The 14,206-nt window shown below is 44.3% G+C and overlaps 1 protein-coding gene across 5 annotated transcripts in view; it reads left to right on the forward strand.

Moving 5' to 3' along the window:
* The window catches only part of LOC140208386 (NACHT, LRR and PYD domains-containing protein 3-like), a 39,557-nt gene that overhangs the window by 8,845 nt on the left and 16,506 nt on the right, over positions 1 to 14,206 (forward strand). For 2 of the 5 annotated variants that reach the window (XR_011888756.1, XM_072277041.1), the window contains exons 1-3: positions 4,389 to 4,495; positions 11,042 to 11,193; positions 13,837 to 13,932. Coding sequence is in view for 4 of the 5 variants with exons in the window: in XM_072277041.1 (XP_072133142.1) it covers positions 13,923 to 13,932 (10 nt within the window). In the remaining variant the exon portion in view is untranslated. Of the gene's footprint in view, positions 1 to 4,388; positions 4,496 to 4,517; positions 4,850 to 11,041; positions 11,194 to 13,836; positions 13,933 to 14,206 lie in introns of those variants that run through there. The other 3 variants (XM_072277045.1, XM_072277043.1, XM_072277044.1) reach the window with 3 other exon arrangements.

Genomic DNA, 14,206 nt, shown 5'->3' on the forward strand with positions numbered 1-14,206 from the left:
GAGTACCTGGAGGCATATGACAAGATAGGCAGAACTCAGCATGGATTCCTTAAAGGAAAATCCTGCCTGACAAACCTATTACAATTTTATGAGGAAGTTACCAGTAGCCTAGACAAGGGAGATACAGTGGATGTTGTATATTTGGATTTTCAGAAGGCCTTTGACAAGGTGCCACACATGAGGCTACTTAACAAGGTAAGAGCCCATGGAATTACGGGAAAGTTACATACATGGATAGAGCGTTGGCTGATTGGCAGGAAACAGAGAGTGGGAATAAAGGGATTTTATTCTGGTTGGCTGCAGGTTACCAGGGGTGTTCCATAGGGGTCCGTGTTGGGGCCGCTTCTTTTTACATTGTACATCAACGATTTGGATTATGGAATAGATGGCTTTGTGGCTAAGTTTGCTGATGATACGAAGATAGGTGGAGGGGCCGGTAGTGCTGAGGAAACGGAGAGTCTGCAGAGAGACTTGGATAGATTGGAAGAATGGGCAAAGAAGTGGCAAATGAAGTACAATGTTGGAAAGTGTATGGTTATGCACTTTGGCAGAAAAAATAAACGGGCAGACTATTATTTAAATGTGGAAATAATTCAAAGTTCTGAGATGCAACAGGACTTGGGAGTCCTCGTACAGGATACTCTTAAGGTTAACCTCCAGGCTGAGTCGGTGGTGAAGAAGGCGAATACAATGTTGTTTCATTTCTAGAGGAATAGAGTATAGGAGCAGGGGTGTGATGTTGAGGCTCTGTAAGGCGCTGGTGAGACCTCACTTGGAGTACTGTGGGCAGTTTTGGTCTCCTTATTTAAGAAAGGATGTGCTGACGTTGGAGAGGGTACAGAGAAGATTCACTAGAATGATTCCGGGAATGAGAGGGTTAACATATGAGGAACGTTTGTCCGCTCTTGGACTGTATTCCTTGGAGTTTAGAAGAATGAGGGGAGACTTCATATAAACATTTCGAATGTTGAAATGCATGGACAGAGTGGATGTGGCAAATGGTTTTTCCCATGATATGGGCGTCTAATACGGGAGGGCATGACTTAAGGATTGAAGGGCGCCCATTCAGAACAGAAATGCTTAGACACTTTTTTAGTTAGAGGGTGGTGAATCTATGGAATTTGTTGCCACGGGCAGCAGTGGAGGCCAAGTCATTGGGTGTATTTAAGGAAGAGATTGATAGGTATCTGAGTAGCCAGGGCATCAAAGGTTATGGTGAGAAGGAAGGGGGTGGGACTAAATGGGAGAATGGATCAGCTCATGATAAAATGGCGGAGAAGACTCGACGGGCCGAATGGCCGATTTCTGCTTCTTTGTCTTATGGTCTTATGGTCTAGCCCACTCCATTTTTTACAGATTCTTTCTCATGTTAGGGGCCCAAACCTGCTAAGAATACTCTAAGGGTTGCCTCATCAGGATTTTATAAATTCTCAAGAGTACGTCCTTTCTTTTATATTACAGTCCTTTTGAAATGAATGCAAAGATCTCATTTGCCTTCTTCCCCACCAACTAAACCTGTATATTAATCAGTAAGAAACTTGCACAAGCACTGTCAAGTATCTTTGCGCCCTAGTTTTATCTTGAATTTGAGCCAGCCTGTCCATTATGTCCACACAATTCAAATGGGAAAACTGCATATTATTCTCATGTACCGTGGTGCAATGAAAATCCCGTTTAGCATATCATCCATACAGATCAATAGAACACAAAAGACAATTGATGTGATATAAAGAAAACAATAACAGAGTGTAACTGCATCATAGTACAGACTAGAAAGAGTTCTGGGAGTGTTGGTGCTTGGGATGTAAACCTGGGATGAGGAATCCGCGATTATGGAACTGGCAGTGTTTTGGCTTTGGTTTTGGCCCAGCTTTATGCTTCTACAGATGGAGCTGAATATTCCTCCTTCTGCAATGAAGCAGAGTTTCCAGTGGGGTTGGTAGATATTGGTTGTAAGGCATGAGCTGTAATGAGAGGTTGGACACACTCTGTGCTGTAGGAGAATGAATTTAAATTGAGTGTTCTACACAAGTCCATTTCGTGTGAAATTTAAATCATTCCAGTGTAAAACTTGGGTTGTTTCTCTAGACTGGTGCAGGCAGGGGTGATACTTGAATGAGGTTTATAAGATTATTGGAGGCATAGGTAGAATAGAGAGAAAATGTTTTTCTCCCAGTGTTGAAATGTCTAATGCCGGATGGGGTATTTTCAAAGGAGATGTGAGAGGCAGGTTTTTATTTTTCCACAGAGAGTGGTGTGGCTCAAATGTGGTCCCTAGGGTGGTGGTCGAGGCAGATATATTGAGAACTTGCAAGGGATGTTTAGATTGGCAAGTGAATGAGAGGTAAATAGAAGGATTGTGGCCATTGTGCAGGCAGAAACAATGACTTGATTTGGACATTTGATCACCAATTTAATTGGTTGAGCACAGCATTGTGGGCCGAAGGGTCTGATCCTGTGCTGTACTGTTCTATGTTCTGTGTCTCTTGTTGTGATGTTTCGGGGGTAACGGAGGCAAGAGATGTGAATGGGAACATCAGCTCAGCTGGAGCCCAATGTGGGAAATGTGAGATCACCCACTTCTGCAGGAGAAACAGAAACACTGAGTGTATTGTAAATGGTGAGGGACTGAGGTACAGTAGGTAGCGAGGGAGGTCAAAGGTATATTGAATTTATTGCAAGAGTTATTGGGTATAAGTTGGTCTACCTGTGACACTTCTGCCCCCTTTCCTCTTCTCTCTCTCTCTCTCTCTCTCTCTCTCTCTCTCTCTCTCTCTCCGCCCCCCCCTCCTTTTCTGTCAGAGCCAGATTTCCGACTCTTCGTCCGATGTCTCGATCTAAGGCCTCCTCTTGTGCCAAGGTGAGACCACCCTGCGGGTGAAGGAGCAACACCTTATATTCCATCTGAGTATCCTCCAACCTGATTGTATGAATATTGAATTTTCCTTCCGTAAACACCCCCCCCCCACACACACACGCATCTGTATTCCCCACTCTGAACTTTCATGGTTTTATTTCTCCTCACCAGCCTATTACTTTCCCCTAGGTCACCTATTTCCCTTTCTCCTATTGAGAAGTCTCAGATTCTCCTGCAGCTCTTGATCTGCCCATCACTTGACTTCACCTATCACCTTCTAGCTCGTCTCTTTCTCCTCCCCGTCCTATTTTATTCAGATATCTTCCCCCTTCCTCCTCAGTAATGAAGAAGGCTCTTTTTTCAAAATGTCGACTGTTCACTCTTTTCCATACTCTTAGCCTGATGTGCTAAGTTCCTCTCGCATTTTGTATGTGTTGCTTTGTATTTACAGCGTTTGCAGAATTCCTCGTGTTTAAGTAAACTAATTACCGTAATAATTACTTGGGCTTTACTGAGATTATATCTGGAATATGGTGTAAAATCCCGCTCCCCACACTAACATGGGTTATACAGACCAAAGAACAAACTGCCGGAGGAACTCAGTGGGTCGGGCAGCATCTGTGGAGGGAAATGGACCGTCAACATTTCGGACCGAGACCCTCCCTCTGGACTGAGAGTGGACGGGAAATAGTCAGAGAAAAGAGGTGAGGGATGGGGATGGGGCAAGAGCTGGGGAGTGAGAGGTGGATCCAGGTGAGGGGGAGGTGGGAAGGTGGAAATAGTGTCGGGGGTGGGGGGTGAGAGGTTGGGGCAACACGGGGCTGCAGAAGATGGAAATTAATTCCATAGAGGATTAACAAAGAGGTTGGAGAGTATTTGTTATAGCGATTCACCAGCCTGATTCCTGGAGGATGATGAAGAGTCAGTGATTGTCTTCACATAAAACAGAGATCAGCAGATGTGTGAAGACCGAAGGGATCGAGGAAATAAGGATCAGGTAGAAACATGTGGCTGAAATGGGGGAGCAGCCGCCATCTTGTTGATTACTTGAGGGGCTGAATTGCCACCTCCTGATGTTTCTTACATGAAGTTTTAGTGTTGTTGTCCTGTGAGGCCGGTGGAATGTGAATATAAATTAGTGTTTATAAGCATGGAAGTGATTTGAATGAAACCTGCATGATTCCTGTTTGGGTCTGAATTGTGTGTCAGAACGGGATGGAAATTGAACCCGTAACTCTGAGACCTGGGGGTGCGGTGGATGGAGCTATGGGGACGGGGAAGGTGAAGAGGGAATATTAAAAATGTAGCTGGTGTAAATATGAAATAATGTGGAAAATGCGGCAGGTGGGTCGGGCAGCGTGTGAGGGGCGAGGAGCAGAGTCACCGTTTCAGGTGGGAGTCGCTCCACACATCACGTGATCCCGCTTCCCACTCCTATTTCGACGCATATCAGTAGCATCTGCAGAGTTTTGCTTCCTAGGCCCCGCCCACGCACTGATGACGCGGCTATCATTTAGCAAGTACTCCAACCCCCGGATGGGCGGTGGTTTTCTTTACGTGCTGTGTAGAATCGGATCGTTGGTGGGAAGCTGTGGACGGCTCACTTGTCTGCGGGGCAAAGAAATCAAGCTCCCATTGGTGAGTATTGAGGCCGGTCCCGAGTGGGGAACGAGACCAAAAATTTCCCATCGGTAAGAACTGAGGTCGGTCCCGTGGGGCGTGGCCTGATATTGGGCAGTGAGGCCCGTTAACTTCCCCGAACTGACGGCTTCGTCGCGCTTCCTGGATGCAACCTGCCGGGGTCGGTCCGGGTTCTGGGACTTTTACACCGACCCGCCTGAGATGAGCCGCGCTCAGTACCTGTTGCTCTGATCCTAGGAGGGGATCAAGTGGTGATGCTGGGACGAAACTCATCCGTTAAGTTGCACCTGGGGAACCTGTATCCCATCACTTGAACGATATGTATCAATCAACTTGTTCATCCTCTGTCCAGTATGTATCTCAATATATTTCAGCAATCTTTCTTGTAAACTTTTCTTACATTGTGAAGTGTTTTTTTTTTACCACATTGAGTTTTCAAAGAGGTGTCACTGAATACAGCGCGATGTAGGGTAAAATCAGCCGTTATAATTTTAGTTTCACTGTTACAAAATGGCTGCAGTGTTAATCTTTGTCATAATGTAACGCACGGCATCTGTGGTGAGTTTGTTATTTCCTTTTTCGGTTAAATTTGGTGAGCCACTTCCTCCGTTTCCAGGGTAACAGCCCGTCAGAGCTGCTAGGGGTGTTGCAGATTTTCATATCTCTGTGGTCACCGCCTCTCAGCGTAGAGACAGCGGCCTCAGGAGCAAATGCAAGAGAAGGACAGTGGCAGGAAAGGATGCTGTGAGCATTGACTGTATGGGATGTGTTACACCAGAGTCGGAATGTACTCAGAGCTTACAAACTGGTGGGGGTGAAGGTGGCATTTACACAAAATTGTTGAACAATTCGGGGTGTGCCAAACAATTTGCAATCAGTTAATATTTGTGCAATAAATAGAGGGAAAACAAAAACTACAGCTGTTTGCAATTTAAAGCAAGAAGAAGAAAACACTGGAAACGCTCAGCAGATCTGCAGCATCTTGGAGAGTCCCACTTCTGAAAGTGGGTCTTTCACCATTTCTCCTTTCACAGATGTAGCCTGATGTACTTAGTTCCCAGCATTTTCTATTTTATAATTTTACATTTTGTTCCTGCTACACTGCGGGAAACATGGCAGCCGACTGTGCTGGGTAAGATCCCACACAGCACTAAAGTAGTGATCAAATGTGCTTGCATCGCCATTCAGTACGATCATGGCTGATCATCCAACTCAGAACCCTGTACCAGCCTTCCCTCCATACCCACTGATCCCTTTCGCCACAAGGGCCATATCTAACTCCCTCTTAAATATAGCCAATGGAACTGGCCTCAACTGTTTCCTGTGGCAGAGAATTCCACAGATTCACCACTCTCTGTATCTGCATCCTCTCAAAATCTACTGAACAGTGAACCTGCCTGAGCCCCGGCCTCGGCAGAGGATCATTGGGTTCCAGTTTCACCTTAGTTTGTGAATCGGAAATGGCAGGAACACCGCGGCAAATTGCCGGCACCAATACATCCCAGGGGTGTCTGTGTGCGAGTTAGATTGGGAAGGAGTCTCTGAGAATATAGAACTGGCAATGCACAGGCTGCAGTCCAGATTGGTAATTGCACAAAAAAATAAAGCGTACCAGGGGAGTTTGTGTGTGGGTTAGGATATTAGGATGGAGTCTCGGAGAATATGGAAATTGCAGTATACAAGCTTCAGTCCAGGTTGGTAACTGTACAGCTGGGATCGGAATTCCTCAGTCTGTAGTGAAGCTGAAGTTAGGGCGTTTGGACTCTGGTTGTGGGGAAATCACCGTCTGCACCACTCAGTGGGATGTCATGTCTGTCAAGTATACTGGAGATTTTTGAAGAGAACTATAAGGATAAATGAAGTTGGGTAGTGATGTTGTCCATGTGGACTTTGGTAAAGGTGAAGCCTCTAGCAAGATCCTGCATGCCAGCAGATCTGAAAGGTTCGGGCATGTGGGATTCACTGGGGATTGCAGAGGACGGTCAGACCAGAGTCTGATGATGAAAACATATTTAATGAATGGGGCTTGTGACGAGTGGAATGTGTGTGTCAGTATTGAGACCTCTGTAACTCATTGATCATGCCATTAATTTGACATGAATTTACATGGCATGGTTAACAAGTATGACATAATATTCGGGAGTCTGCTTCAGATTGCAACAGGTCACAATCAGTTTCAAGAGGTCCTTAGGTCAGATATGGAGATGGGCTGAGAAATGGGAGATGGTGCAACATGGACAATCAGACCAGGGTAGGACTGGTATAGTGAATGGGAGAGCACGGGGTGTTGTGGAACAGAGCGACCTGACAGTACAAGTATACAGTTCACTGAAAGTGGACATACAAGTATAGAAGGTCGAAAAGAAGGTTTAATCATGCTGGTCTCCATCAGGCACGGCATTGAGTTCTCGATTATGGACATTATATTGTAGTTATATAAATTGTTGTTGAGACTACACCGAGTACAGTTGTGTTCACCCTATTGTAGGAAAGAGATTATCAAACTGGAGAGGGTACAGAAGAGATTGTTGAGGATGCTGCATGGACTAGAGGGCCCAGTAATACGGAGAGGTTGACCGAGATATATCCTGATTCCACAGGAGAATGAGGGTGACACTGTAGAAGTTTATAAAAGCAAGAGAGAATATAGATAATGTTGTTGGTCGTGGTATTTTCCCCAGGGTTCAGGGTTCAGGATTCAAAACTGATTAATGTCTTTCCAGTACACAAGTGTAAAGGAGAACAAAATAATTGTTACTGTGGATCCAAAGCAAGACAGAGAAAAACGATAGAGACCACATTAATAATAAAAAAAACAGTACACATACAGTATGATAGCTTAAAAATAATGATTGTATGTCCATAAGGTGGCGTTAGGCACAGGAGTGCCTGGACATATGGTGACTGTGTCATGTGACCGGCAACAATAAATATAGAAATCAGTCAGGTTTTATAAACAAACAAACATTTATTGAACTCTGCTCGACATTAATAAAAAAAAATAAACAAACGAAAACCTTAACCAGAAGTAAACTGCTGTGCGGCCATTTAACAAACCGCCAAACTCAGTATTAGTTCTTAAAGCGGTAAATGCGAACACAGTCTTAAAGAGGTAAATTGGAACACAGTTCTTAGAATGGTAAATTTGAAAGTCCAAGAGATTTATACAGTCAACTAGGAGAGGCGTTCTTGAAGTAAAACATTCTTTGAGGAGCTGATGTTCCTACTGGTCCCAGCCGATACCTGCTTGCGCTCAGGATTCACGATGACGAAAATAAAACAGTTGAAAGGAACTGTCCGTTCCCTCTGTAGAATAGACAGTGCACAACGTTTTCTGCTTTAGCAGAGGCTATCTCATGCAGATCACTCTTTCTTGAATGAAGAGTCAATAATCGTCGATCCTCTCCAATACTGCCAAACGATATTAGCTTTACTCGACTCCTTCAGGTCAGGAAATTTTAAACTAGTGGTAGTGGATGTGTAGAGAGGTGGGTTAATGAGTGCAGGTGTTGATCAAGCTTACTGCTGAGGTAAAATAATTGTTTTGAGGCTGATTATCCTGGCATGGATATTGCGTAGCCTCTTCCCCGATGGATGTGACAAACAATCCATGACCAAGGTGCATGGGGCCCTTAATGATATTACTGGCATTTTTGCAGCATCGTTATGTGTATGTGTGCCTGATGTCGGGTAGGCCTTGCTCGGGAGTTTAGATTTGCAATTGTGTGTGAGCAGTGTGTACAGTTGTGGTCCCAGTACAAGGCTGAGGGTCACACAGTTGAGTATGATGGGAAGGGAGGACCATATGTGAACCCTGACTGTCTGTCGTCTGTTGGTTAGGAAGTCCACCACCCAGTTGCACAGTGCTGTGTTTAGACGGAGGAGGAGGAATTTGTTCAGCAAGGTCAGTGGGACAATAGTTTGAATGCCAAACTGAAATCCAGAAGCAACATTCTGACACAAAAGTTTTTGATTTCTAGATGTGTCAGGCCAAGGTGAATGAGAGATGCTTTGTCATCTGACATAGAGCCATTCGGTCGGAAAGCATATTGGTGAATGCCCAGTGAAAGAGAGAAGGGGTTTTTGATGTCCGTTTAAAGCACTCAATGCTGATTGGTGTCAGGTCCACCGGGCAGTAGTCGCTTTGTTCTCGATGTGTAGAGTTCTTTGGTACAGGCATGGTGGCGGTTGATTTGAAGCATGTGGGACCGGCAGCCTGGATGTGTGAAGTGTTGGCCATGGCTGTGAAGGTTCAATGCGTTAATGTGCACACCACTCAGCTCTGAGGCTGTTAACTTTCCTGGCTGGCTTCTGTTGCATTCTTCGAAATATTGTTTAGAGTGCCATGGAGGTGGACATCACTGGTACAGTCAAGCCTATTTTTTCCTTGCGTAGTCTGTAAACCTTTGCTGCCCAGTCACATACACCTGGATTCGTTTCCCAGCCGATGGGCACAGATACAAAAGACCAGAAAGATCGGAGAGACCTGAGAGGTAGTCTCAATACACAGAGGTAGTGAGTAACTGGAATGAGCTGTTCAGTGCTTGCATCGTTGGTTATTGACCCCAGCTTCAGTATTCTCACCGTGTTTGGAAATTCCCACTCACTCTCACCTGTCTGTGAGCAGCTGGAAATGAAAGAAACACTCAAGATGCTGGAGACCTGAAATCAACTCAGAAATTGTTCAAAGCCATTCTGACACAGGGTGTTAAACCTGAAATATTATCTTTCCACAGATTATCTTTATCCATTGAGTGTTCATTTCATTGGCAGCTTTTTAGTACGTTGCCTTGGAATGAGTTCAGTCTGTTGTGAAATGGTGCTGTGTGCAACTGGGAAACTGGGTTGAAACCTATCAAATAGAATCCCTGAATGTTGTAAATCTAGTCAGCTGCATCTTGGGCACTAGTACCCAGGACATATTTACGGAGCTGTGTCTCAGAAAGGCGGCGTCCATTATTGAAGACCTCAAGCAGCCAGGGCATGCCCTTTTTTCACTGTTACCATCAGGTAGGAGGTGCAGAAGCCTGAAGGCAAACACTCAGGAACAGCTTCTACCCCTCTGCCATCCAATTCCTAAATGGCCTTTGAAGCTTTGGACACTATCTCACATTTTTTTTAATATATAGTATTTCTGTCTTTGCACATTCTTAAATAATCTATTCAATGTACGTAATTGATTTATTTGTTTATTTATTATTATGTTTTATTTCATTTATTATTTTTTTTCTCTCACTCTGTGAGATTATGTATTGCATTGAGCTGCTGCTGCTAAGTTAATAAATTTCACGTCAAATGCCGGTGATGATAAACCAGATTCTGATTCTGTCTACTCTATCTGTGCCCTTAATGATCTTATAAACCTCTATCACATCTCCCCTTAGTCCCTGCCGCTCCAAGGAAAACAACCCGAGAATGTCCACCAAAAACTGAATAATGTTTGAATCTATTCTAACGAAAGATTAGGAAACCGAATCGTTAACTTTTTCCCTCTTCCCACAGCCCTGCCTGCTGAGCGTTTCTCGTGATTCCAGTTTCTCTTTAATACATTCACCCTGGAACACTTTAAGTCTCCTGAAAATGGTCCAGTGCAGCAGCTCTCATTTTGTGAGAGTTGGTCAAAGAGTAGAGAAACCAGAGCTTTTCCCAGTCAGTTATAGTGGTACCAATTGTCCTGCTAATCCTGGAATGTGTTCAGTACAGTTATTGATAACAAGGTTCACAAGAATAAGGTGAGGAATAATGAGCTTTATGCATGGGGAGCATTTGATGGCCCTGGGCCTGTGTTCAGAGGGATGGTGGTTGGGGGTTAATGGGGGGGAGGAGTTAGGGCGGAGGTGATTATTTACACCAAGCATGGATACATGAGAATGGAGATTGTGTCTTGATTAGACGGAGAGTCTGGGATCTGGGAGTGCAGCCTCAGAATAAAGAAACTTCACTTTAAAACTGAGATGAGAGAAATTACTGTAGTCAAAGGTTGGGTGATGTGTGGAATCTTTTACCACAGAAGGTGGTGGAGGCTATCGTTGGGTATATTCATGTTCTGGTTTGCTAAATAGGTTGAGAATTATAGCAGGGAATCAAGAATACGGTGTTGGGAAATAAAATCCTCCATGATCGATTGTGGAGCAGACGAGAATGATCCAATCATCTAATCCTACTCCTATGTATTATTACTTGCACCTTATACCATGGCTGAGTGATGACTTCTTTGTATCCCATCACAAACAAGAGAAGATCTTCAGATGCTGGAAATACAAGCAACACACACAAAATGCTGGAGGAACTCAGCAGGCCAGGCAGCGGCTAAGGAAAAGAGCAGAGTCGACGTACAGATGTTGCCTGGCCTGATGAGTTCCTCCGGGATTTTGTGTGTGTTCTTTTGTATCCCATGTCAGTTTTTTTTTTTAAGTGTGAGGGACAGTTATAAATTTCTTCACTCGGATAATTATATATGCGTTCAAGATTTAAATTTCAATGAGTTTAATGCTTTGTTATCCTTTGTATTGTTAACATGCTTCATTATCTCTCTGGTTAAAGTTAGACCTGGGCTGAAAGATTTATTGGAAGGAAAGCCCACGACTGGGAGAAAACCACAACTGAAGATGAGGTAACAGCACCAATGAACCGGGCCGAGGACTGAGAGCACCAACTGGAGAGAACCCATCTGACTCGGAGTTTCCATTGATTCAGTGAGGAGAAAGTTTGATGAGTTTTATTTACTCAAACACTGGTTCTTTAGAGATTGCATTTCTGTACCAAGGAAGGTAGGAAATAGCTGGACTGAGACCGAAGAAGCCTAAAAGTGCTTGAGATGAACTAGTGTCCCTGCAGCCTCGTTTGCTGGAGTTGCTGGAGTCGGATTAAACACAGTCGTTGTGGGATGGGAACCAAAATGTTAGGTCAGATGATGGAGCGGCTGATCTAAGGAGAGATGCAATGTTCAGATTGACTGTGGAAGGATCGGCTTTGGACAGGGCATCATTTGGTCAGTTGGATGGTTTGCAGTGTGTTTACTTCAATACAATTAGCATTGAGAATGAGAGTAACTTAGAACATGGTTTAGTACATGGATGGTACATGTTATCGCAATTAGACAGACTTGACCGTTACAAGGGCAGGATTAGCTGTTTAGTGCTCCAGGGTTTAGATGTTTCAGAATGCATATGGAGGGAGATGAAACGGGGACAAATGTCATTGCTAATCAGGGATGGTATCACAGCTACAGAAACAGAGGACATCATGTAGGGCCTATCGACAGACCCCGTATAGGTAAAAGTCAGAAAAAGTACGGGCAGTATCATTCTGGAAGTATTCTATAGGCCTCCACAAAGCCACTGGAATAATGAGGAGCAGATAACTTGACAGATTTTGGAAACGAGCAAATGCAACAGAGTTGTTATCATTGTTGACCTCAACTTTCTTGATGTTTATTCCCACCTCCTAATTCCAAAAGGGGATCATGTGGCACAATGTGTTGTGAAGGATTCCTGACATAGTCTGTGAATGGGCCAACTTGAGGAAAAAACATACTGTACCTAGTATTAGGCAGATGTCACAATGGGTGACCTTTTTGAAATAGTGAACACAACACTCCAACTTTTATCATGAACTTGGTCAAAGATAGTAGGAGGCGATACGAAACAGTATTGAATTAGTGGACGGATAATTACAATGGTGTTCGTAGAATCATGGAAAAGTAAATTGGGAAACCATTTTCTGAGGGAAATGCAGAATGGAACTCTGGAAATTATTTCAGGAACATTTACATGGGGTTCTGGATAAATCTGTCCCACAGGCAGGGAAATAATGTTTATACAAATGAACCATGGTTCACAAGGGATAACGGACATTTAGGTAAGAGGAAAACTGAAGCATTATTCAGGTTTAGGAAGCAACATTTAAGAAAGGTGCTAGATAATTATAAGGGAGCCAGGAAGGAGGTAAGAAAGGATTTAGAGGTCGAAGGGGACTTGTAAACTCCTTGGCAAGCAGGATCAAGGAAAGCCCCAATGTGTTCTACACGTGGGTGAAGGAGAGGAGGATAAATAGGTTGAGGGTAGGACTACTCAGGAGTGAAGATGGATACGTGCCTGGAGGATGGGGTAATAGGTGAGTTGCCTAATGAATGCTTTGCTTCAGAGTTACCAAGGAGATGGACAGTTATTGTGACGTTGTCATAGGAGCACGGCAATGTTAAAAACAAGAGGTGCTGTTGAAACTTCCAATATACACCACGTTACTACAGGAAGTGAGAGAAGAGTTCACAGAAACATTGACAATAATTTTTGTGCTCTCTCTGGCCAAAGGAGTAGTAATGCAGGATTGGAGTATGGCAAATGTTTGTTCCCTAATTCAATAAATGTAATATCTATAATCCTGGGGATTACAGAGCACTGAGTGTTACATCGGTGATTGGCAAACTCTTGGAACAGATAGCTGGGGACAGGATTTTTGAGCATTTGGAGAAACATTATCTTACTTCGGGTTGCCACTTTGGCTTTTTGATGCTGAGTGGAGAAAAGTGTAGGGGAGGTGCCAGAGATAATTTTCCACAATATGCGACAGTCATGCACCGACATTTCAATCGACAGAGTCTGATCAGGAGTCACTTTGGGATTGTGCATGGAAAGTTGTATTCGACAATACTTCTTAAGATTTTGAAGATGAGTATCAATGAGAGTAGGGAAGTGGATGTTGTACTTTGGGTCTCCGCAAAACCTTTCACAAGATGCCACCTGGCAGGTTCGGCTGGCAGATAAGGTCCCATGCAGTCCACAGATAGAAAGTTAGATGGATTCAGTATTATCTTGAAGGTAGCAAGCAAAGAGTGGTGTTTGACGGTTTCCTCTCGGGGTTGAGGTGGGTAACGAGTGGTGCGCCGCAAGGAATGGTAAATACATTCCAAAAGCGGCTCGAGCGGCAACGGTTACATGCAGAGGTTGGTGATCATGTGGAAGGACCTGCCAGAGGAAGTGGATGAGGCAGCACAATTGTGTAATTCCAGAAGCAGTTGGGATGTGTAGATGGAGTCAAGAGGCCAAAATGGAAATGGGTCCAACGCAGGAAGTTGGGACTATCTCGGTGGGCACTGTGGTCGGCAGGGTCTCTTTGGGCTGAATGGTCTGTATTCGTGATCTGCTGCTCTGTGACTCCTTCTGTAGATGCGCCAGATATCACTGGACAGACATACAGATATGGTGCGGAAGTTGATGGAAACGAGGATGGTTGGCCCTAAACCAACTGCTGCTCTGAAAGAGGGGATGGAGATAGTGTCATATTTGCAAAGTAATCGTAATCTCACTGACTCACTGTCTGCTTGTTGTGTAACTCAGGGCATCACCAGCAGGTGGAGCTGTCCTGCACCGCGACCAAAGTGTAAACAAGAAGACGACAATCACAATCGTCAGTCAGAACCAGAATGGCTACAGGTACGTTCACTAGGATCTTTATAATTAAACTTCTGTCGCTCTTGTGCACAATAGTTCAGATGACGAAACTTACATAAATGCTAACAGGCACAGAAAAGTTACATCAAACAAGGTCACTGAATCCCTTGGTAAAGAAGCTTTGAGTAATGAATCAGTCCAACAGTTCAAGTGCAGCGACGTGACACCGGTAATCGTCGAATCACTCCGCTCACCGCGCAAAGATTCACCTGAGTGAAAGGAGCAGGAGATCGGTAGCCGAACTGAGAACATTGCC

Source organism: Mobula birostris, chromosome 13 (genome assembly GCF_030028105.1).
Source record: "Mobula birostris isolate sMobBir1 chromosome 13, sMobBir1.hap1, whole genome shotgun sequence".
Lineage (NCBI taxonomy): Eukaryota > Metazoa > Chordata > Chondrichthyes > Myliobatiformes > Myliobatidae > Mobula > Mobula birostris.